Here is a 26,687-nt window from a genome sequence, read left to right on the forward strand (position 1 = left end):
ATTCTTTCATGGAGATTTCATGTGCCCTTATTTTTCCATGTGACATTTTTTAATCCCCTCCATCAAAAGTCAACATATTAAGACATAATCCAATCATTTAGTGTTGTTAGAATTTCATCTTGATCTACAATAATGCTTAATTTCCAATATATAAGGACCAAGAAACTCAAGTACTGCAAGCCCCCCTCTCGTCATTCCTTATTTCATGGCGGTAGAGATGGGTTTTTTCTTTGGCTTTGTGGTCTCTCTTTTGGTTATATTATTCTCTATCATATTTGTGATACCCTACTTTGAAAACCTGGTTTACTTACACGGTTGACCTGGTTTAACCATGCAGGACCCGAACCAGAGAGGGTTAAGGCGGGTTTCCTATGGACCGTGATGGCAAGGGTGAGATACATGCACGTATCATAAGGTCATGTACGGGTAATGCTGGTATGTAGCCGTATCCTAAAGTATATAAGTATTATATATCTCGTACCGAGAGTGATATACATGCCGAGAGTCGAATTCCATCGAAATCTCAATTGTTTGACTAAGTTTCGACCAAAAGGTGGGCGGTCACAGACGGGCGAACCCGCCCACCTGTGTGACCCACCCATGTGGTTACTAGATATTCTCTAAGTATAACTAGTACTTATTGTGGTTCTCTTTTTTCTCATTTAATGCATTAAAGAGTTGGTGAGAAGAGTAAAGAAGAGAGAGAAAAGAAATGAAGAAAAAGAGAACGAAAAAGAAGAAAGTGAAAGAAAAAGGAGGAAGAAATGATTTTAAGCGACACCGAGGTTTGATCTTCTCATTCCGGCACCGAAAAAGTGATCCCCAACATGACACCTACAATTTGAGCTGAGCGAAAGCTATACTTCTTAAACTTTCACCAAACCCCAAGTGAAACCCTTGATTTGGGTAGAGTTCCTTGAGATTTTGTTAATCCCACTTGTGATGATGAATCTATGGTTTAATAGATGGTCTATGTGTTGATTTGAAGGTTTAAATAAGTGTTTACAAGATTTGAGAAGCATTGGTGATTTCTTGAGTTAAGAGGTGATTTTGGGGTTTTAGAAGAGTTCTTAAGCAAAGAAGGTAAGATTACTTTTCAATCCTTAAATCTAACTTAGATCTAGGTTATAATCATTTTATAAGACATTAAATGTGTGAAAAATGTGATTGGAATAGCCCCATTTGATTTTTCCAAGGTTAAGGAATGTTTCAAAGAAGAAAACAAATTTTCGCCCCCACAGGTGGGGGAAGACCGGCGGGTGAAGCCACCCGCCTGAGGGGGTAACACCTCAGTTCCCACAGGCGGGCGAAGATCGACGGGCAGAGCTGCTCGCTTGAGGGGGCCCACCGGTTGAACCAATGGACTATTCGGCCCGCCTGAGGGGGCCCATCGGTTGAATCGGTGGGCTATCTGGCCCGCCTGTAAAGACCGATGGGCGAAGACAGGTGGGCTGTCTGGCCCACCTGTTGGCCCCTCAATTGGATTTTTGAGCTTGAATGGGACAAAAACGGGCGACCATCCTTCTTTTATGATTTTAAACATGATTTAAACATCAAACATCGTTAGTTTTGACCCCAAAGTGGTGAAATGCTAATCTCGTTCGCTTATGACAGGTTCCACTAGAATTTACATTTCTCACGCCGGATCTCACCCGTATCGAACGTGAGCTTTTGTACTCAATAAGTAAGTGGGGAGATGACATTTGACTTTATTTTAAGCTTGTTTTTGTATCATTAAATTATATCTAGACTAGCCATGTCATCATGCAAATTATGTGTAGATTAGTCATCCTCGTATACCGTTCGCACGCATTGCTTGTGCATTCTAAACAAATGATTTATGATATGTGTGTTGTGCTTTACATTATCAATGCTAAATGATTGATGTGATTATGTGATGAACGGTTGGATTACTGTGCATGATGCATTATTAGACTAGACACCGTAGTCGGCTTGAAAACGAGTGCATTGGTGGCCCGTGGTATGGGACGCGGTGGCACTATAAAATCGTACTTTGTCATAAAGGAGCATGCAGATTAGAATTATCATTCCCTGTGCTACGACCCTTCCCAACAGGGGTTGAGGTGTTGGGTTATCACTTGGAGGGAAGCAGTGGTCGAGGTTGTCGGGTCACTGTGGCGGTTATATATACACCCGGCTGGTCATTAGGACAGTCGGCAACCTCAGTGGTATATTCAAGAGAGTCAATCATACTGCTTTTAAATTACTGGGGTCAGCACGTTTACTTTTCTGTCATTTACTTTTATGTTGAGAGCCGGTAGTCGTCATGCTTTACTTTTCTGAGTACTTACGGTGGGCCTTCTCCGATAATCCTATGGGCGTATCGCGGGATGGAGTTCACGGCTTAGTAATGTTGTTTAGGTGGATAAGATTTAAAATGAATTGCATAACATATAGCGCATATGGATGTGATTGTTGTGTAGTATTTCTTTTCACTTACTGAGCTAGTGAGCTCACCCATCGTGCGCACCTCTTTTAGATGATTTTGTAGGTCACCCGCCTGAAGATCAGTAGTCGGGTCCCACTGTCAAGTTTTTTGTTGAAGATTGGTGGGTTCCCGAGGATTATGAGCACGGTGCTGATTGCACGGAGATGTACTCTATATATCATCAGGTAAGAATCAACCTTCTGATTCTTGGATTTTAGATTCTGGATGTTCATATCACATGTGTCCACATAAGGATTGGTTTGATACATATCAACCATATAATGGTGGGTCTGTCCTAATGGGGAATGATGCCGTATGCAAGACCATTGGGATAGGCACTATCAAAATCAAGATGTTTGATGGGATAGTAAGAACCTTAGCAGATGTGAGACATGTACCAGAATTAAGGAAAAACTTAATATCTTTGGGGGCACTTGACTCAAATGGCTGCAAGTACATAGCAGAAGGTGGAGTTCTCAAAGTTATTAAGGGTGTAATGGTTGTCATGAAGGGACAGCTAACAGGAAACCTATACAGACTCATAGGGAGCACAGTTATAGGTGGAGCATCTGTGACTACAGATGCAGTATTTGATACAGATGATACCTATCTGTGGCATATGCGGTTAGGGCATATGGGAGAAAGAGGATTGATGGAGCTTCATAAAAGGAAAATGTTGAAGGGAGTAAAAACTTGTAAATTGAACTTCTGTAAGTATTGTGTGTTCGGAAAACAGTGCAAGGTTAGCTTCAAAACTGTAAAACATAAGAGTAAAGGGGTGCTTGATTATGTACACAGCGATGTATGGGGTCCTTCAACAACAAAATCTAAAGGTGGGGCAGAATACTTCGTGACCTTTGTTGATGATTACTCAAGGAAAGTCTGGATCTACTTCATGAAGCATAAAAGTGAGGTGTTCACTAAATTTAAGGAATGGAAGGCTGAGGTAGAAAGGAAGACAGAAAGAAAATTAAATACTTGAGAACAGACAATGGAGGAGAGTACACATATAAGCCGTTTCTAGAATTGTGCAAAGCTGAAGGGATTACACGTCACTTCACAGTTCCAAAGACACCACAACAAAATGGTGTAGCTGAAAGGATGAACAGAACACTTCTAGAAAGAGCTCGGAGTATGAGGCTGAATGCAGGGTTGAGCAAGAGATTTTGGGCAGAAGCAGTGAACATGGCATGTTTCCTCATCAATAGGTCTCCATCAAAGGCGATTGATTGTAAAATTCCTGAAGAGGTATGGACAGGAAAACCAGTAGATTATTCTATTCTAAAAATATTTGGTTGTCCAGCCTATGCACATGTTGAGAGTGAGCAGCGTTCCAAGTTAGACTCAAAGTCTAAGCAGTGTATCTTTCTTGGTTTTAAGAAAGGTGTAAAGGGATTCAAGTTGTGGGATCCAAGTTCACAGAAGGTTGTGGTTAGCAGAGACGTGTTTGATGAGTCTCATGTAGTAAAGTCAAATTACAATTCACAAGCAGTTGGTGAAAATAAAGAAGGTTCTACTGTGCAGGTGGAGTTAGGTGAGTTAGAAACAACAGGAGAGAATGAGTCATTTAGTGACTTACCAGGACAACATGAAGCAGTAGAAGTTCCCTATACTGTGGCAAAGGGTAAAGGGAAGCGTACTCACAAAGCACCTATGAGATACGGGTTTGAGGATATGGTTGCCTATGCTCTCACTGTAGGTACAAGTGATCCATCTTCCTACTATGATGCTTTGAGTGATGCACAACACGATAAATGGATGACAGTTATGATGGAGGAAATGGAATCTCTACAGAAGAACAAGACTTGGGAGATTGTGGAAAAACCCAAGGGAAGAAAAATCATTGGGTGTAAATGGGTCTTTCGTAAGAAAGAGGCAGCATCTGAGAAGGAGCGTGAAAGGTATAAGGCCAGACTTGTAGCTAAGGGCTATGCACAGAAGGAGGGGATAGACTACAATGAAATATTCTCTCCAGTGGTGAAACACACTTCGATCAGGGTACTACTTGCTTTGGTGGCCATGTATGATTTAGAGCTTGAACAACTTGATGTGAAAACTGCATTTCTTCATGGTGACTTGGAGGAACAGATTTACATGGAGCAGCCTGAAGGTTTCAAGGTGCAGGGAAAGGAAGACCATGTTTGTCTGCTTAAGAGGTCGCTTTATGGCCTTAAGCAATCTCCTAGGCAGTGGTACAAGCGCTTTGATTCCCACATGATGAAGATTGGCTACATAAGAAGTGAGTATGATAGTTGTGTTTATTATAAAGTGTCAAGTGATAATTCTATTATTTTGTTGATGCTTTATGTTGATGGCATGCTCATTGCTGCAAAGAACAAACATGATATAGTCTCTTTGAAGTCTTTGTTGAGTGCTGAATTTGAGATGAAAGATCTTGGTGCCGCTAAGAAGATCCTTGGCATGGAAATCCTTAGAGATAGAAATGCAGGTAAACTTTGGGTAACTCAGAAGAGGTATATTGAAAAAGTGCTAGAGCGTTTCAATATGGAAAAGGCCAAGCCGGTTAGCACTCCGTTAGCCGGCCACTTCAAGTTATCTGAAAGAGAATGCCCTACAACACATGAGGAGGTGGAGCAGATGTCTCAAGTCCCTTATGCTAGCACAGTTGGGAGTCTCATGTATGCTATGGTTTGTAGCAGGCCGGATTTGTCTCATGCAGTCAGTGTTGTTAGCAGATATATGAGTAATCCAGGGAAGGAGCATTGGAATGCAATTAAGTGGATCTTCAGATATTTGAGCAAGACTAAAGATATAGGTGTTATGTTCAGTGGCAAGGGAAGTTCTACAGAATTGGCAGGTTATGTTGATTCTGACTATGCTGGTGATTTAGATAAGAGGAGGTCTATTACAGGGTATGTGTTTACATTGGCTGGTGGACCTATATCATGGAGGGTGATGCTTCAGTCTACAATTGCATTGTCCACTACAGAAGCAGAGTACATGGCAGCAGTTGAGGCTGCCAAGGAAGGAGTCTGGTTGGCTGGACTGGTTCGTGAGTTGGGGTTGGAGCAAGGAGATACAGTGTTACACTGTGACAGTCAGAGTGCCATACATCTTGCAAAGACTCAGGTGTTTCATGCAAGGACAAAGCATATTGATGTGAGATTTCACAAGATCAGGGAGCTTGTATCAGAAGGCAGTATTCACTTGAGAAAAATTCATACAGATCTCAATCCTGCAGATATGTTTACAAATCCAGTTACTACAGAGAAGTTCAAGTCCTGTTTGGACTTGATTAATATTACTCATTGTTGAACATGAGGGATGCACCAAACAGGTGCGGGTTTGTACCTCTAATGAGGTACAATGATGAAGACGTCTACAAGTTATCTTTACAGGAGGCTCGACAGAATTCAAGCCAAGATGGAGATTGTTGGTGTATGATGTCTTGTATTCCGTCGCAGTTTAATCCAGGGAGTACTGGTGTAGCACCTAGACAGCCAGGACGGCGATCCCGCTAGCCAGTTAGCGGGTTATGGGGGTCGCAAGGGGGTAGGAAGCCCCCTGCATAGCAGGGGGTGTAGGGGGGTGCAGCCCCCCGCTCGAATTTTTTATTTGAGGGCAATTGTAGTTTAATCCGGATTAGGGTGGCAATTGTAGTTTAATCCGGATTAGGGTTTTTTCGCTATATATTTGTAGCGAGGGTTTCTTTCTCCGTAATGCAAGCAATACTGAGAGGTGTGAGGACGAGCGCTGTAACCCTATTCTCCATTGATAGTGAAGCAGGATCTCATCTCACCGGGGACGTAGGCAACCTTGCCGAACCTCGTAAAATCCGTGTGCATTATTTGTTTTGTTTTTCTATTATCTTCTGCATCGTTTTAGGGTTGCGTTTCTACTTAGGCAATACACCGGCCTTCAATCCTGAATCGTAGGTTACTGTCGCGATTTGGCACAATGTTGTTGGGCCGTGTGAAGGAGTCAGGAGCGCAGACCATTGGGACTGCAACATCTGGATTCACACTGACGTGTCTCTGCAGCTTCAGGGAGATAGGCGATGTTACGACCTTCCATTGGTTAAAGCATTTTCTGTCCTCAGAGGTTGTTGGATTTCACGCTTTAGGAGGGAAGGCAGATTGACTGCTCTATCTGGATCCACGTCAGACCGCTCGATTTGGATACTTCTGTCTAGCACAGAGCATGGGGCTTCGGTACGCTAGACCATTTGAAGAGCTCGCGCAAGAATCTTCTTCGTAGTTATCAACACAAAAGCACACAGGCCCTCGGATGGGCATCGTGGTGATGTGGTGACTTCTGGGCCACCGATCGAGAATCACTTATATTTCTCAGAATAACATTGCGCCCCCTCTGCCATAAAAAAACATTTTAAAAATTCCCTAATCAACTTGGATTGAGCCAGGACCACTAGATTTGGATTAACCCAACCTTTCTGAAATTACACGAAGACCCCTGAACTATGTGGTATTTGTATCTACCTAACAGATGGAAAAATGGTCACAGATTCTAACCAGAATCCAATTTTTTTTAGATTTTTTGGACCATTCTCATGGAACCATTCGGAACTCCATGCGACCTCAGATTTTTATGAATTGAGTTACGTTGTGATCATGACTCAAAGCTCAACAAGTCTGTAAAGGAAACCATCATCAAACTCGGCCATGTAAAATGACCAAAGTGCCCCTAAACCTTGTATTGGCTGTATCTTCTTCCGACATCGGATTTGACAAATCCGATACGTTGGAAAGAGTATGACACACTATAAATATTTCCTGAAAACCCCGACTGCCAAAAAGTTCATCTTGAATGACCAACTGCGTCCAAACATAAATAGGCCAATATTCCCACAACTTGTTTGGAATGCCCCCAAACATAAATAAGCCAATATTCCAACAGCTTGTTCAGAAATCCCCAACTAGCACCACACTACCACATCCATTGCACTCATACAACCTTTGACACATCTCTGGACACTGCCATGTCATTAGAGTGACCATACACTGCCGCATGATCACATTTGGCCACCTCACTATGCATGTCATCATTATAATGCCTTGCCCACATCACACATGCATCTGGTCACATTGCATGACATGTCCAAAGCCACCATAATGCCACATCATCAGTATGTAACCCAGCACACTGTCATACTACCTTATGCACTGAACTCACTGCCACTACATTGTACACACTGCTAGGTGACTGTCTGCTACTGCCTGAATACTGCCCTGTCACTCTGCACATTCTGCCCCTGCCACATTTGTGTTGCTCTGCTATTCTTGACTGCTATACACCATCATGCCACTGTCGTCTGAGTACTATCCTCTGTGGATCTGTACTGCCCAGCTGTGTACAACACTACTACTGCTTTGTGTGAATGTGGTGACCAACAATGACAAGAAGCATGATTCCCTCAACTGGATCAACAGATACCAATATCTTTACTTGCATAGTGTGAAAATCTCACACACTTGATGAAGTCCTGCCCCCCTTCCCCTCTCACTATTTATTATCCAGCGCCAGGTACACTTCCAACCATGCATACATAAATGATGACACATGCCCAAGAAAAAAAAGGTTAATTGAAACTTAGTTGCAGGTATCTTTTATGTAAACCAATGCCACCCTTGGGAATGTAGATCCTTATCCTTCAACTCTGGAATCTTGAGACTTCAAACTACCAACTCTAACTGTGATCCCACTTTTGATGCCTATAGTCATGAAAGAAAAAGGGTTCTGAGGCTGAGCCCGGCCCAACTGGTTGAACCGGTTGACTGTTACATGGTAACTGTATTGGTTTAGGCGACCCCAACCCCTTCGCTCGGGAAAAATAAAGTTGCTGGCTTGCCCATCTAACCTGGCTGGTTGAACCATCAAACTGAGATGCTAGAACTGTAAACAAGCCATGGGTCTACATACAGTTTATGGGGTAACTAAGATATATGTAAAATTTTGCTTTTAATTGGTTCCAAGTATTGAACCCCTAACCGCTAGTCTATATTGTTAGATGCCACAAATAACCAATTTAGCATGGCTTTAACTGTGTCAGAAGTGGCTCTTTGTATATCGAAATGTGTGCTTATACCCTACTTTCAAACAGTACTGGTCAACCAGTGATTGGCTAGGGTGCAACCTGGCACTCACAAGCTATTGAACAAACAGGTTGGGTTTCTGTATATTGATATGAACTTATTTTTCTTACTAGGGAACCATTTCATATCTGGTGAGGGATATTCTAAATTTTTTTTGTCATAGAGGTATTGTATTGTTAATAGTCTTCGATTGGATAAGCTAGTGTGCACAAAATTCATGCATATCTGTTGAGGTGAATAAAGTAAATTGGTGAAGTAACATCTGTTTGAAAAGGAGTGCTTATTCCAGTAGATAAATTTCCTATGATATACAAGTGCTTTCTTTTTTCTAGTAGGTGATCTAAACACTCCTTGAACCTTCAAATATTAATGCATCCTTGTTCCCTCCTGAATCCTTAAGTGCTCCAGCTGCATGCACAAATGGTTAAAAATTCTATGCAACAGTTAACCTGTTGGCTAGTAGCATTCCTTTGCACTTAAAATCTACACTATAACAGTTGTCTCGTGGATGATAGTTCCTTGGGTTTGGCTGTGCTGTTGAGCCTTGATTGTATGGTTGGAAGGAGAAGTCTGCTGCTAATGTGATTAGGGTTTGTGGATTGTTTGAATTTCTGGTTGTAGAATATTATCCCTCTCCTGCTTTCCATTTCTTTTTCTGTTTCTTTGACTGGGCCTTGGCTTCCTGCCAAAGAGTACATCTCTCTTATTTTTTGTTTCCATTTATTTTTCTGCTTTCATAAAAGGGAATGAAAAAAATCTTTATACAGACTAGTATGTTTATCTGTGTAGCATTGTGTTCAGTGGTCAGTTCTTTATTCTCTCTTTCCAGCATATCTGATTTTTGTATCTCGACACGCAGGTATTATGTCTCTCAACAGTTGACAGACAAGAGTGATGTATATAGTTTTGGTGTCATTCTTCTTGAGTTGATATCTGGTCAAGAAGCGATATCTAACGAAAGCTTCGGAATTAATTGTCGCAACATTGTCCAGTGGGTCAGTTATACTTTTGTTTTCGAATCTACATGCCTTGCTTACCCATTACATGCGACAACATGACCTGATTGCTAGGGATGCCAGGGATGACCTGGCATGTGGATTGTCTTATTCATCTGCCCTGATTATGTCAATTCTTTTATCATTTTTTCTTTGTATATAATTTCTTGCAATGTTTTGATAGATAGAAGTGGGACAGCCGAACCATATCTTTGAACTTCATAGCAAAATTTTAGCCCCTAGTAAGGCAGTTGTATCTATTCTTGATTGCCCCTGAAAGGTAGCCCATTTTCATTGCAGGCAAAAACACACATTGAGAGTGGGAACATTCAGGGAATCATTGACCCTTCGCTGCAAAATGAATTTGACATCCAGTCAGTGTGGAAGATTGCTGAGAAAGCAATGATGTGTGTCCAATCCCACGGGAGTATGAGGCCATCGATATCAGAAGTGCTGAAGGAAATTCAGGATTCAATCTTGATTGAAAAGGGAGCAGAAGTCAGAAGAGAAGGTAACTCCGCTGATTTGTCTGGGGGATCTATACATTCTTCTATCAATATTGGCTCCATTGATCTAGGAGTTGCTGAGCCATATATTTCATTGGACGAGTCTATCAGGCATCCATCAGCACGATAGGAGGCTCTGCTTGTCCATCTACCAATATATAATTTCTTAATATTTTTATTATGCTTTTTCCTCCATAGTTCAGGTTTGTAAAGAAGGAGCCCAATGCTCTTCACACATTTGTGTCATGTAGAAGAGGAAAAATCCCATGGAAATATATTTGAAAATCTCTAGTTTCATTTTATGCTGAAAAATATTTTGTATGATAGTGAAATACTTCAATGCTCTAATAGTCCCATCCAAACACAAACATCTTATAATTCACCGATGAGTAAGTACAGGTGAGTCCCAACGACCCCGACTACCGTCCAGCGGTCTGAAACCTTAGAAAAAATAAGAAGAAAGAAATATGTTGGGGGCATCCCCTCTCTCTGCCTCCAAATCAGAGAAGCAAAGTAGCCATTGGAATCCCAGACACCCCTTCTTCCCTCATGGGGAAAGCGCGGTGCCTGCATCCAGTATCGGTCAGGATGGATATTGTTCTGATATCAATTTGGATTGTATCGAATAAATTTACCTCTGTCTTTTATTTTTTGTTGTCAATTTTTATTACAATTTTATCTTTGAACTATACATGTGAACTCTTCTGATTCAATTCGAGTTTTAGAACCATGCAGCATCCTGACAATTCCTCTTGATGAGCCCATTAACTAACATGGACGACGGTCCCACTAGAAAGTTTCCGCAATCTGGCCGGCCGGTCGGCCAATGGTTCAAGAATACAATGCCGAAACTGGATCAAACCAGGTGGATCCAATTGGTTTGTTCTTTTTCTCTTTTTTTGCAGCCTTTCTTTACCGATTAAAACCAGGTTAACTGGGTTTAACCAACACCTCTCCCCGGCCACCCCCCCCCCCCCCCCCCCCCCCCCCCCCCCGGTTATTTTTTTTGGGGGTTAGGGGGGGTGGGGTTTGGTGGTTTCGCTAGAAAGCCAAATCTGGTTTTTCGACCAGGTTTCAGAAATTTCTTCTAATCGTCTTTTAGGTGGGCAAAGGAATTGAAGGGACCGAGTTTTGATGGGCTTGAAATGTACCCTGGAATATCAGGATATTATTCTGAGAAAGTACTAAAACTCTCTAGGAGTTTATGAACTCTAAGACAATGGATGAATTATCCTCAATGGATTTAGGTAAGCCTTTTTCAAAATGGAATAAGATAAGTTTTAAAAACGTTGGATATGAAATATTTTTCGAACGCATCCGAATGCGAATTTGGTTGATATACATTTCTCCTTCACATTGACTAGTGTTGGAGAATTCATTCTATGAGGATTAAGGACCACTTCCGTCAATATGAACCCTATATGAATGATATGTTTTTTAAGACATCTGTTCTTAGTGTGAAGAACTGTTTGAGAGCATGGCTCCTGCACCAACGAACAATCATTTCACTCCCCTCTATATCTATGTGCAATCCTACACTCTCTGACATAGTCCATTTTTTTGTTAGAAATATTAAATTTTAGGCATGTACAATAAATGAGTAGTATTTAAGGTCTATTTTATATGGTAAAAGGGCGTGTCGTGCAAATGATCACAGGCCGTGGTCTTCGGCCAAACAAACTTTTTGTTATATAAATTGGAGAAAGTTTCCCTACATCGTGGGTGAAAGGAAAGTACATCCATCAATGATCATAAAAGTTTAATCCTCTTATAGTAAGAAGTCAATAATACCCCTATATTGTTTCTCGATCTCTAATACTGACCATCCGATTGAACCCTTCAATCCCTTGACCGTGGGTGAAGGAAATCTGCCTCCTACAAATTTAACCTCCTGTAAGCCTGAGTTGATGTTGAAGAAAATTCATGAAGGTGGGTGAGATAGACAACTGGTCAATAGTCTACTTGATAGCTCATAAGACTTAAAACCAGGGGGTTGAAATCGTCTGCAATTCCGATCTGGTACAATTCCGTGAAATACCACTTTTAGGGGGTGACACGTGTATTGATACCAATGCAATGGTCCAGATCTGATTTAAATGACTCTTTACTGATTTAAGGTTTTATTAGTTGTATCAGATTTGGACCATTGCATTGGTATCAATACACGTCACCCCCTGAAAGTGGTATTTCACGGAATTGTACCAGATCCGAATTGCAGACGATTTTTTTCCCCAAAATTAATGTTTCTCCGTTTTAGTGGTCTTTCCACAATAAGAATCTATACATCTATAAAAGGGTATTCATTCTCAGACTCTCAATTAAGTGTCAAACAGATCAAGAAAGAAAGGAGCCCAAGAAGAAAAACATGGCAGGCACCAACTCACAACAGCAGTTCAATGGCGAAGTACTTTCCCACGCAGAGACTCAAACCACAACCAGTATCGATCCCAAAAGAGGTGGTTGGATTACCTTCCCCTTCATCATAGGTACTCTCTCTCTAAGGTGTATCAAACCATACCATATGTCTACATGTTTAATGTACTATGTACATATGTAGGTGGGTTGATGGGTCTGATGCTGGCTGCTGGTGGGGTTTGGCAAATCTGATCGTCTATTTGATCAAAGAGTTCAACGTGAAGAGCGTCGACGCCGTCCAGATCTCCAACATCATCAGCGGTTGCACTAATCTCTTCCCCGTGGCCGGTGCCATCCTCGCTGACTCCTTATTCGGCTGCTTCTCTGTCATCACCTTTTCTATTCTCTCTCTCCTGGTACGTACTACTGTTAATGATTATATATTCTCTTCGCTTCCATTACATCTCTCCTGGTGTGCTTCTCCATGCACTTGCAGGGTATACTTCTCTTAACTCTTAACGGAGACGCTACACGCCCTAAGGCCGTCACAGGGAGAATCTCCGTCAAGGCTTCAACTTGGGGTTTTATATAGTGCTTTAACGTTGATGTCCACAGGGGCGGGTGGTACTCGTTTCACGTTAGCAACTATAGGTGCAGATCAGTTGGACAGGCCAAAGGATCGGAGGGTGTTCTTCAACGGGTTTTCCGTTAATCTCTACTTGGCTTCGATCATCAGGTTTGCCTTCATTTACGTAGAGGACAATGATGGGTGGGTTTGGGGTTTTGGGATATGCGCCGCCATTAATGCCGTTGGCTTGGCCGTTTTCTTGGCGGGGAAACGGTACTATCGGAGTGTGAAGCCGGAAGGGAGCCCTTTCGTAAGCTTGGCTAGGGTTGTGGTCGCCAGTCGCTGCCATTCGGAAGTGGAAGTTAGTAGTGTTGGATGATTCTTATTACTATGGCAAAAGTGAGGTTGCTAAGTTGCCTTCTTCACCTCCCACTCCAAGCTTCAGAAGCTTCAGGTATCCATTTTTATTCTAGTTGAGATGTTTGAAGTTAGAGGAGATTCCACTTCATTGGTCCTCACCGTGTGGGGAGGCACGAGGGCGGATTAAGTCCTTGATCTGCACAAATAAAATCTACATAATAAATAATTTTGTGATGAATTCCATCTATGTGAATTAACCTATACAAAACCATTCTTGTATGAGAACTTAATCCACACCTTCCCACATGGGCAGGGAATCTTGACTCATAATTCTGCACATGCGCTTTGCATCCAACACACGTCCTTTTGTTCGTAGGACATGTGAATGATGCAGAGCATATGTGCACTTGCAGTGGAACCATTAATTACTAGAGTCACTCAAGAAGGGTTAGAGACTTTGTATAACCAACCCATAAGTCTACGGTACTTCACATAGGGATAGGTGATGACATGTCACATGCGCCATTTTTGCTTTCATTTTTTTTTTGGTGGCCATTTTTGCTTAAATGTCTTTTTTTATGCACTCTTAATGGCAATAGAGATGGGACATGTGAGTAGATGAAACACATCTAGTATAAATAGGTGATCCTACTCCATTGAATTATAGTCTCATATCAGTTATTTGAGATCTTAAATGTATCTTAATACAGTTTTAGGCCATCTCCACCTAATGCATTGAGATTTTGAGTTTAACCCACTGGTGGTAATTCATGGGTTTTCCATTTTATTTAACTTGATATCGGGTTAAGTCTAAATTTATAGAAATATGGATCTATATTGATTATCTGAGAACTTGGATGTGTTTGAATATACCCTTGAACGAGTGCATCTGATGCCTTGAGGATGGTATTTCGAGTTGAGTTCCTCTTCACATACGTGCGTTCACATTCCTGTGCAATTAGAATACTATAAGTGTCTCATTTATTATTATTTAAGGTCCATAGAGGGGTATTCATGGGAGTGAAAGGAACATTTGACGTCTTCTGACCATATAGGTAGCATACACGTGTAGAGGATCCAAATCTAGTATTTTGTAGATTTTTTTTTATTATTATTAATATGTTTTTGAAATCAAACATAAAATAAATAATCTAACTAGCTTGTTCTTCGAAAAAAAAAAATCTAACTTGTAGAAATAGTTAATTATGACTTTGAAGAATCTATTAAACAAGACTTGGAATTCTGAGGAATTAACTGTAGGTTGAATTTAACCAAATGGAGTTTCTAACTTAATATATATATATATATATATATGAGTAATTATTCATGTCACAATCAACAATGGAAGGTGATGTTTTCAAAAATCAAAAGAAACTTATGGGACCATCAATTTTTATGTTGTTTAATGTAAATCGTTTATTTTCATTTTAGAGCCGAACGGAGTAGAGCACTTAAAACCCAAGGGGGTAGCGCAGTTGGTGAGCAACGAACTTGATATGAGCCATAAACTCAGACGTCATAAGTTTGACTTCCACTAGGCACACATTGGGCCAATCACACGGGGGTGTTTAGTGCTTTTCACTGCTTTCAGTGAAAGTTGAATGGTTCTCATTCAACCCCGGTATGACCCGGTCCATGCGGTTCTGGGGTCAGTACGGGCCTATGGGACTAGTCAGGCCGAAGGCCTGGAAACCAGTCGTTAGCCCAAAAAAAAAAAGAGTAGAGCACTTAATGTCTAAAGTACTCAAACATATACATGGACATACATGGATGTATGTGAATACAAAAAAGGTATTCGATTAAATTAGACATTGACATTTAACACGCAACTAATCTAGATTAAATCCTCTCTATCCAATTGCCAGAATGAACATATTATCTGTTCATGCGGTGAATAAAATACCTTTAAACATTTAAAAAAAATAAAAAACCTTGTGGTAATAATAATTCACCTAAAAATATTCACTTCTTTTGTACTGAAAAGCTTCCTTTTGTTGTCGCATTTATACTTTCAATTATCTTACCTACTTACACTTACTAAATCCCAAAATCTGGCTATAAATCAGCCAAAGTCTTTATCAGTTTCTGATATCCATCAGTTCCACAGTTGTGATTACCTTTTATATACATGAGGAAACTTTTTTTTTTTGGTAAGATATACATAGGAAACTTTAGTATAGGATAAAATGATACTTAATTTGTCTTGACTTGAGATTCTTGGTGATTGAATTTGCTTAACCTCTTCAATAATTAAAAAAAAAAAATAATAATAATAAATAAAGATTTTGCTTTACCTCCTCAAAGAAGAGTAAGCAAATTCATAATGGAATACCATCAGGGATATCATTGTGGGGATCCACACCCCCACAACTATTTTGGTACTTGATGGCAATGTCCATATTGTTCAGATGCATAAAAATCCTTTGTGGGAGTTAATGAGTCGCAATGAGGTCCAATGGCTGAAATTTATGTTAAGACTCTCCCAATTGTTGAATCCTCATTGTCATTCACGACTCACCGCAAAGGATTTGAATCCTCTTGTGACGTCTGTATTGTTATTGTCACCATGCCTGGGATCCATCCTTATTGCTTCTTTTGCTTTCTTAACTCATTCAGACTTACCTTTCAAGCAAAGATTTTATTAGAAATCTACCATCTTTCGTGTTTCTTCTTAGTTTTACCTAACTCTTGCTTTAACGTTCTTTGCCTAAGTGAGTAATTAGGGTTACAAGATATTGTCAGTGAAATTGTTGGAGCCACTATTGATGTAAGTGGGCATTATTGGAGCTAGCCAATAAGTTGACCGATCATATATATCTTGTTAGGACTTATGTGGGCTTAACTGATACTGATTGACCCATTGGGCCCAAGAGAATAAGGATCATTCTAATTAGGAAACTTCCAGGCCTATTCTATTGTGAGAATGGAATAGTGTTTAGGTATTCTATTCTATATAGAATACTGACGGTCCTTGCAGTCGTTATACTCATAATAATATTTTGGGAGCACTGCTTTCTCACAGAACTAGTGTAGAGACAGAGAGAAGATCCCAGAGTAAGAGGCTGCAGAAGATCTCAGTAGAAGGACCCATATTGCGTGGTTCTTCATCATAGTTCGTGGTGCAAGCATCAACCTTGATTTAAGGACTTCATTAACGCTCAACGAGTATGTGATCGATTTCTTTCCATTATTCATTCTTGTATTCTATACACTGTAGGTCATTCAAATGATTCTAGGATTTAGAATCACTAACTATTGGTATCAGAGCTTACACTATGGTGCTAGAATCAATAAATAATTTAGAAAAAAGGGGGTTTGGGTTCTAATTTATGAAAATCATTGTCTTACTCTAGCTTAAAGGTCCCGTATGGAAAAACTTTCTTCACGAAAGTTGTAGAGCACGAGAAGACGGTCGCGACAATATGCCGCAAGTCTCCAAAAACCTCCGGATGCACCAACATGCGATGCCAAAAATTGGCTACTTGAGGAGAGAGAATTATTATTATTTTTAATTAAAAAAAAAGGCGACTAGTCACTGTCGGGTTAACTCAAAAACCCTACCGAGTTGACCCGAAGGTGCAGTGGGTCAACTTATGACCAACCTGCTTGACTCGGTCAAAGGTTGACCTTTTGACCTGGATTTTTGACCTGGAACTAATATGCTCGAACTGGATTAGACCACTTAGCCAAACCGGTTGGTTTGGGAAAACTATATTGATTTTGATCCATTTTTTTTTCTGTAACTTCAAATGGCTCGTACGGGCAAACGGTGAAGAATGTTTCACCCTGGTTTTTTACGTTGAGTCCAGTATTTCGTGCTCTTCATTTGATATATTATGAGCCTAGTTTTGGTCAACTTTTATAGTCTATTTTGTATAAGTTACAAGTATGGGTGTTTAATGATTCTTCATAATTTTTCTATTAATTGGAAGAAATAAAAGAAAATCAACTCATACATTACTTGCATATCAGAATATGAACTTGTTTATTCTTGGAAATGATAGTTCATGCTTTTGTTTATGAATATTTTTTTTTATTCATGCTTAAACAATCCCACTTTTAGCTGCCGGAATGAATTTGTAGACTATTGCAGCAAGATTGGATGGAATCCACCAAAGTGGTAAAGTTCAACCTTATTGTAATAGAATACAAATCAAAGGTCTTCTTTGTTTGAAAAGACAGAGAATAATGGTTGGTTGCAAGGTTGCTAATGTTCGCCCAAATGTGACATTATTAAAGAAAAGTTAAAGCAAGTGAAAAACAGAATAGGGATTTCTCAACCTAGAAGATGCTGTCCATCCAAAGATGACGGTACTTTTCAAAAGTTAGAAGAAGTCTCGCAGTAATAGCAGAAACTTGAGTGGACTAATTTGTTTCAAACCCAAAGGTCAGGAATGTAGTTCCGGTTGATACTCTTGAAGTAATTGATAATTGAGCATTGTAATGTTTAATTTTGCTATTTGTTATATGCTTATTCTTTTACATATATATCTGTATGTTGAATAGAATATTCTTTATTGAAATATTCAACAGGATGTCTTCTAGTTTTGGTGTACTTGATATTCCTAAGCTTACTAGGGATAATTTCAACAAATGGATGGAAGACTTAGAGGTCTACATGATTCTCAAGGACCTAGACCTGTGTACTAGGACCACCAAACTAGCTGAACCTACTGCAACTAGTACCCAAACTAAGAAAGGGGATTATGACAAGTGGGTCACTACAAATAGGAAGTTCTTGGCTGTTATTAAAAGTGCTTTGCCTGAGTCTATCAAGGATAGTGTTTCTAAAAAGGACATTGTTTCTGAGTATTTGACTGCAATAAAAGCTAAGTTTGATAGCACTAAGAAATCACAGGCTCACGATCTCATGAGCCAATTGACTGGGGCTAGATTTGATGGAGTAGGAAGTGCTAGAGAGCATATACTGGAACTGGTTTCCCTGGGAAACAAGATCAGAGGTACATGTATTAACTTTGATGATGACTTCGTGGTCACCATTGCTTTGAACTCTCTACCTGAGAGCTACAAGACTCTTAAGACTACTTATAATACATTGAAGGATAAATGGGGTCTTGATGAATTGATCACTATGGTAACCCAGGAAGAGGGAACAATTAATAGGACCAAAGTTGAAAGTGCCAATCTTACTCAAGGTAAGACTTCATCTTCTATGGAACCTAGCAAAGGGATCAAGAAGTTCTTTAAGAAAGAAAAATTCACTCCAATTAAAGGAGGGAAGAACAAAAAGGGAAAGCAAAATTTCAAAGAATTTGGGGGACAAAAAGACATGAGTAGCATAGAGTGTTTTTGGTGTAAGACCAAAGGGCACATAAAGAAGGATTGTTTTAAGAGGAAGACCTACCTTGAGAAAAAGAAGGATGATAGTATGAATCTATCCTTAGTATGTTTTGTATCTTGCTTGATTAATGTACCAATTAATTCATGGTGGTTAGATCCTGCATCATTTATTCACGTCACTCATTTCTTGTAGGGGTTTCTAAGCAGGAGGGTGCCAAGCAAGGATGAAGTGACAGTGTTCGTGGGTAATAGAGCTAGAGTTTAAGTGGAAGCCATAGGAACTATTAGATTATTTTTTTCATTTAGACTTATTTATTAATTTGAAGGATGCTGTTTATGTTCCCTCTATGAGGAGGAATTTGATTTTAGTTTCTAAACTTTGTTCAAACGGTTATTCTGTTAATTTTAATCAAGTTGGCTTTTGCTTATTACATGATTCTGTCTTTATTGGTAGTGGTACTCTTGTTGATGGGCTTTATAGATTAAATTATAAATCTTCATGGGTTCTGAATGTGAGAGTGAAACACTCTCTGATTGATGAAAAATCCTCTATGTTATGGCATAGAAGGTTGGGCCATATTTCAACCAAGAGGATGAAAAGATTGGTAAAGGAAGGGATATTGAGAAATATTGATTTTCAGGATATGGAAACATGTATAGATTGCATTAAGAGAAAGATGACAATTTTCAGGAAAAAGGATGCTACTCGTAGCATTGAAGTATTATACCTCATTCACACTGACATCTGTGGGCTTTTTTCTGTCCCTAAACTCACTGGGCACCGTTATTTCATAACTTTTATTGATGATTGGTCAAGATATGGGTGTGTTTTCCTTATCAGTGAGAAATCTAGTGCTCTAGATGTTTTCAAGATTTTTAAAGCTAAAGTTGAACTTTTTCACTCCAAGAAGATCACAGTGGTCAGATCCGATAGGGGTGGAGAATACTATAGGAGAAGTGGTGCTTTTGAGCAGTTGCTTGGTCCTTTTGCAAAATTCTTGCAAGAACATGGGATAGCTCTTCAATATTCTATACCTGGAACGCCTCAACAGAATGGAGTAGCGAAAAGAAGAAATCGTACTCTGAAAGACATGGTCCTTTCTATAGTGAGCAATACCACATTACCAAAATCCTTATGGGGAGAGGCACTCAAAACTACTGTTTATCTTCTCAATAGATGCCAAGTAAGTCTGTCAATAAGACTCCCTATGAACTTTGGAGTGGTAGAATACCTATCCTTAGACACTTGCGAGTGTGGGGATGTCAGGCAGAAGCCAAAGTCTTTAATCGTCAAGAAAAAGTTTTTGACTCAAGGACTACAAATTATTATTTTGTGGGATACCCAGAGAGGTCTAAAGGGTATAGATTCTATTGTCCTGGCCTAGGACATAAAATTGTAGAGACCACTCATGCTAGATTTGTTAAATGCAATGAAGAATCTAGAACACCTCGTAATTTCTCTTTTGAAGAAGGAGAGTATGACACCCTTGAGATAGCACCTGTTGAGTTGAGAAATTCACTTCTTGATCTCAATCCCATCCTGTCTGATAATATAGTCACTCAAACTCCAATTGAATATGATTTATAAGTTGGGATAGATATTGCTATTGCAAACCCACCATCACCTCCTGATACCATTAATATTGGCAGTCTACCACCTGACCTGTAAGGAGGTCTACTAGAGTGCGCAAACCTTCTCTGCACTCTGATTATGTTTTTTATTTGAATGAGTGTGAGTTTGACATAGGACAAGAAGAAGACCCTGTTACTTTTCTTCAAGCAGTTAATCATAAGCATTCAGACAAATGGGGAGAAGCAATGAAGGAATAATTATTATCCATTAGCAACAATGGAGTATGGGAATTAGTGTAAATTCCAAAGGATTGTAAGGATATTGCATCCAAGTGGGTTTTCAAAACCAAAACAGATTCTCAAGGTAGAGTAGAACACTACAAAGCTAGACTCATGGCAAAGGGTTTTATTCAGCGAGAGGGGATAGATTACAAGGAAACCTTCTCACCTATCTCATTAAAGAACTCATTCAAAATTATCATGGCCATTGTTGCCCATTTTGACCTAGAGTTACATCAGATGGATGTGAAAATAGCCTTTTTGAATGGAGAGCTGCCAGAGCAGGTGTACATGAGGCAACCAGAAGGTTTTGAGGAAAAGGGTAAAGAGGACTTTGTTTGTATGTTGAAAAAGTCTCTTTGTGGGTTAAAGCAAGCATCTCAACAATGGTACTTGAAATTTGATCGAGTTGTTACTTCTTTTGTTTTTGTAGAGAATCCAATCGACCAGTGCATATATCTGAAACTCAGTGGGAATAGTTTCATCTTTCTTGTGCTTCATGTGGATGACATTCTGTTGGCTAGCAGAAACAAAACCTTATTGATGGAGACCAAGGGTTTTCTTTCAGAAAACTTTGAAATGAAGGACATGGGTGAAGCTAGTTATGTGCTTGGAATCGAGATTAGTCGTGATAGGCCACGGGGGTTACTTAGGCTATCACAACGGGCATATCTTGATAGAGTTTTAAAGAGGTTTAACATGTCTAAATGTTCTGGTGGTGAAGTACCCATCAGTAAAGGAGACAAGTTAAACAAGCAACAATGTCCAAAGAATGATATTGAGAGGAGCTCAATGAATGACAAGCCTTATGCCTTTGCTGTTGGAAGTTTGATGTATGCACAAGTTTGTGCTTGCTCTGACATTGCCTTTGCAATCAGTGTACTTGTCAGGTTTCAATCTGATGCTGGTCTGGCTCATTGGACTATAGCTAAAAAGGTTATGCGTTATCTACAGTAGAAAAAGGACTTCAAGCTAGTGTTCAGTAAATCAGAGAAATTTGAAGTTGTGGGGTATTCTGACTCGGACTTCAATGGGTGTACTGATGATAGAAATTCTACCTCTGGATATATTTTTGTATTGGGAGGAGTAGCTATTTCTTGGAAGAGTGCCAAACAAACTATTTTAGCTTCATCCACTATGCAAGCTGAGTTTGTGGCACTTTATGAGGTTATCAAGTAGGCAATGTGGCTGAGGAATTTCATATCTGAACTGAAGGTTGTAGATTCCATATCTAAGCCTTTGCATTTGTGGTGTGATAATATTTCTGCTGTTTTCTTTGCAAAGAATAACAAGAGATCTAGCAGATCCAAACACATTGAGATTAAATATCTTCTGGTTTGTGAGAAGATCAACACTGGGGAGATCGTTGTTGAGCATATTATTACTGAAGAGATGGTTGCTGATCCTCTGACCAAAGCTCTTCCAGTGAAAAATTTTAAGACTCATGTTTCTAACATGGGTGTGATGGAATCTTTTGATATGCTTGTTTAGTGGGAGTTTACTTATCCATAGTGGTTTTGTAATAAGCATTATTTTGTTAGATCATACATTATGAGCACAATCTATATTGAGAATGTTTACTTTCCAGTATAGTGTTCATTTATATTCTCTCTCATCATATTATTGTATGATTATTGTGGTTTACTTTGACATGTCACAGTTAATGGCGGTGTTTAGCCAAGTTTCGTGATTTATGATGGTATTTAGCCTAAATCCATGGAGGTAGTTGTTAACCATAGGCTGTATGCCAAAGTGAGATATTAATACAAGAAAAGGGCGATTCCTAAGTATTGATTAATATCAAAGTTCTCTACCTGTGAGGTTTTCAAGGTAGGCTGATCTTTAGATCAGGAACGGACCTATAAGGAAGGATATATCTTATGTGATCATAGTTATGATATAATTCCTTATATCTGTGTTACCAGGAGATTTGAATTGATAATTTTCTGTTGTTTGTAACATTAGATAGTTATATGTTGTATATTGAGGTGTATTTTCTACTGTTGTTCAACAATATAGATTATTGATTGGATCAAAGTTTGTTTTGAGTGGTATTCAATCTTAGGATTATTTGGTCAGATATCAATGGGAAGACATCAATATCAGTGTAGCCCAAGTGGGAGATTGTTAGGATTCTTATGTGGGCTTAACTAATACTGATTGACCCATTAAGCCCAAGAGAATAAGGACCATTCTAATTAGGAAACTTCTAGGCCTATTCTATTATGGGAATGGAATAGGGTTTAGGGATTCTATTATATATAGAATACTGATGGTCCCTGTAACCGTTACACTCATAATAATATTTTGGGAGCACTGCTTTCTCACAGAGCTAGTGTAGAGACAGAGAGAAGATCCCAGAGTAAGAGGTTGCAGAAGATCTCAGTAGAAGGACCTATATTGCATGGTTCTTCATCATAGTTTGTAGTGCAAGTATCAACCTTAATTTAGGGACTTCATTTACGCTCAACGGATATGTGATCGATTTCTTTCCATTATTTATTCTTGTATTCTATACACTGTAGGCCATTCAAATGATTTTAGGACTTAGAATCACTAACATATCCTTATGGGGTTGTGTTATACAGTCAAGTCTCTGAGTAGCACTTGATGGAGGGAAAATCCATTTAATTATATCTGCCCATCTTCTCTTAATCATTTCTACAGTACCTATCTTATCTAATGTCAGTTTCATAGTATAACTACCAATATTGATTGAGAGGTAAGGCTTAGTCATTCTCAATATCTCATCAGTTGATTGAGAATGCTTAATAGGTTTTTTCTTGTTTTGTAACGATAGAGATGCCTCATGAGTCATGCCATATGTAATAGGTATTGAAATCGTACCAGCGGATCGTATTGAATAGGTTCAAATTTGGGATCGCTTTTGATCAAAGTTATAAAACATGGGAATGATCATATGATAGGATAAGGCTAAAACCATTATGATACCATTTAGGAATGGTCTGGATCGAATTATATCGGATAGATCTACCTTATTAAAAAAAAAAAAAGTTTAGTTATTATTTTATTTTATTTTATTTTTTTACTCTTAGACCATACATGTGGAATAAGATCGAAAAGGTTAGGATCAAGATCGATCATGGTACAATTGATACTGACCATTCCATTCCATTTTTTAGAGCCATGTTTTCGATTGATAATGATTCGATTCACCAATCCGATTTTTAAAACTATGCCCATATAGCTAATGCAGGAGAAATTATTTTGAAATTCCTTCTCATTGGAGGCCAATAATCAAGTATAACAACTGTTAGAATTCAAATATAATTTATATATTGCTCACTCCATTATTTCATATCTTAATTTTTAAATTAATAAAATATCTTCACATATTCATACAAGTTTTCTAAAATTTATATGTTAAAGTAGATTTTGTCTCGGAATTATGAGCATGTTTCTTAATTTTTGGAGATAACATAAGTTTGCTTGATTGATACCATGTGGATTAGTCTCACAAACTAAGGATATGTTTGGTATATATTCTTAAAATGCATTACGAGTTGCCCTTATTGGACTAGAATGCATTCCAGGAATGCTTACCCAACTCAACATAACTATCGAATAGAATAGGTAGAACAGAACAAGCTTCTATTAGCCAGTAGTCAAATTTGAATGACCATTTAAATGATAGTCTTAGTGACCCACCATGTAGTTGCCTCTTACCATTGTTCTCATTCAAGTTCCCGAATATACAAAAAAAATCATTTGTCACAGAGTTACATTGTCTATATACACGATGGAACAAAACCTACATAAAGGAGGCCGCCATGGTTAAGGGCGTAATAGCATACGCCAAGCATGGTTGCTAAAATAATAGCAAATGTATAATTTTTATGGTAAAGAATTTCGGTCAAAATATTTTATAGATATTAATTTTATTTTAAAAATTTTCGTACCTTTTTCATTGCTCATATTGATAATAGTTGGAAAATTTATGAGAAGAAAATGGCCGTTCTAGGGCACATGCATTTGGGTAAAATTTGATATAAAAATCTTATTTGTATCATAGCTGGAAAATCAGGTTTTAACTTCACCGAGTCACCCGAGTGGAGTTAAAAACACAAGAAATCTGGTTTATGGTCATGAAGACTTGCTCAAGTTCATAGGTGATAGTATAATACAATAAAATATAACAATTATATTTTGATAAGCAAATATAGCAAAAATTTGTGACATAATTATAAAATACATTGATCTTCTTTAATATATATATATATATATATATATTAAAAATTCCTTACAAGTATATACGTGGAGTTTACTAATATGCATTTTTTTTTTTTTTTGGTGTAGATGTCTGAACCGTGCGGCTCTAAAAACGGAAGGTGACGTTCGATCGGACGGCTCAATCGCAAAGCCATGGAGACTATGCACGGTGGAGGAAGTCACAGATCTAAAAACCCTACTTCGAATCTTCCCTCTCTGGTCCAGCAACATCTTCTTGGGCATCACGATTGGAATCCAGGTCAGCCTCGCAGTCCTCCAAGCCCTTACAATGGACCGCCACCTTGGGTCCCACTTCCAAATCCCTGCTGGCTCCTACTACGTCTTCGCTCTCCTATCCTCCGCCATCTTCATCCCCGTTATCGATCGTTTTCTCCCCTCCGCGTGGGACAAGCTGACTGGTCTTCCACTGACCCTACTCCAACGAATAGGGGTTGTGCACGTCATCAACATCGTGGGCATGGCTGGGTCTGCCCTCGTGGAGTCGAGGCGTCTCCATGTCGTCTGGTCCCACCAACTCAAAAACCAGACCGGACCAACCATCGTCCCGATATCAGCATTATGGTTGGCACTGCCGCTGGTTATCGTCGGCGTCGGCGTCGGCGTCGGCGAAGCCTTACAATTCCCAGGACAGGTGTCTTTATACAATCAAGAATTTCCGGTGTCGCTACCGGAACGGCAACCGCTATGATTGCATTGTTCATCGGGTTCAGCTTTTATCCGAGCACGGCGGTGATCGATTTGGTAAGGAGGGTCACCGGTTGGTTGCCGGATAATATCAACAAAGGGAGAATGGATTACGTATTCTGGATGTTGGTGGTGATAGGAGTGGTCAACTTCGGGTATTACCTAACGTGTGCCTGGATGTACAAGTACCAAAATGTTGGCGAGTGGGAAACCACTAGTTCTAGCCCAGAGTCTCATGAAGACTAAGAGTGAATCGGAAGGTCGAGAGCGTATTAGTCTTGTTGATGGTGGCGTGTATATGTATCCGTTTGGTAGTTCTATTGCATCTCCGAAGATATCTTCTATAGTGAGATCTAAGATGATGTATGAGTACTTTAATCTCTGTCATCCCCTCTATCGATTATATAGTCCGTTTATAGTCCACTTTGAGTCCATTTACTAAGCCCTATAATATTGCAGCCAGATTATAGTTTGGTTAGAGATAAATGAAACATTAGCTAGCATATGAAGACTAATTACTTAAACGGATTGACCACGGTGCAAGTTCCTAAAGTGAGGAAGCCTGATTAGAGTTGATCAAAACAAGTCTGGCTCCTCCCTATTATATATGATCACGATGGGCCACGGTGAATGGGCCTTAGGAAAACTTGGCCAAAACCAAATGTTTTACAACTCTTTAGTTTGCTAAGAAATGTGTTACACAATTCCATCAACTCTTAGGCGCATTGGCAATATATTGATCTTCTTAAAAGGCATTATTGCCATATATATATATATATTTATATTTTAAGGTTGTTCTAAAAAAAAAAAAAAAATAATAATAATAATAATTACGATAGCTACGTAATCCATAAGTTGATTCTCTCCCCCTCTTTTAATTATTTAAAATTAAGATTTTGTATAAATGATTTAAGATACTTCTGATATTAAAATCAACAGACAAAGACAGATTAACTTAGCATTGAATCTTATTTATGAAATTCAAGTTGCTGTATTGAAGGATTTTGTGAAGGTATGTGTCTACTCAACTTTATTGGTCATCGACTTAATTTAAGCCTGAATTGATATGTTTTCTATTTCAATTTTATAGGGTGATTTTTATTTTGAAAATTGTTTGATTTGATTTTTGCATCTTATTTCACTGAAATAGAAATAAAATGGAATACCTTTGAAAAAGAAAATATGAAATTGAAATTCTGAAATAGCTAAGGAATTTTTTTATGTTAAAATTGAAATTGATTTCACTCTTACTTTTTAATAAGCATATGGTTAATTTGAAGGACAAATCAATAATAT

At 39.0% G+C, this 26,687-nt stretch overlaps 1 protein-coding gene and 1 pseudogene across 1 annotated transcript; both read left to right on the forward strand.

Moving 5' to 3' along the window:
• The first annotated feature begins 8,275 nt into the window (after positions 1 to 8,275).
• Positions 8,276 to 10,369, forward strand: LOC122057625 (probable LRR receptor-like serine/threonine-protein kinase At1g67720). Its single transcript, XM_042619797.1, has 2 exons — positions 8,276 to 9,515; positions 9,816 to 10,369. The coding sequence occupies exons 1-2, from the start codon at positions 9,267 to 9,269 to the stop codon at positions 10,149 to 10,151; spliced, it is 585 nt and encodes a 194-aa protein (XP_042475731.1). The 5' UTR covers positions 8,276 to 9,266; the 3' UTR covers positions 10,152 to 10,369.
• A 2,017-nt stretch (positions 10,370 to 12,386) lies between these two features.
• LOC122057980 lies at positions 12,387 to 25,637 on the forward strand (annotated as a pseudogene).
• Positions 25,638 to 26,687: the final 1,050 nt, after the last annotated feature.

The sequence above is a fragment of the Macadamia integrifolia genome, chromosome 12 (assembly GCF_013358625.1).
Source record: "Macadamia integrifolia cultivar HAES 741 chromosome 12, SCU_Mint_v3, whole genome shotgun sequence".
Classification (NCBI taxonomy): Eukaryota; Viridiplantae; Streptophyta; class Magnoliopsida; order Proteales; family Proteaceae; genus Macadamia; species Macadamia integrifolia.

What these genes read in the sequence shown, in the direction of transcription:
- LOC122057625 (XM_042619797.1), top strand. Translation starts at nt 9,267, where the DNA reads ATGAAAAAAATCTTTATACAGACTAGTATGTTTATCTGTGTAGCATTG. An exon ending in GTCGCAACATTGTCCAGTGG is followed by an intron (nt 9,516 to 9,815) that starts GTCAGTTATACT and finishes TTTTCATTGCAG; the next exon opens with GCAAAAACACACATTGAGAG.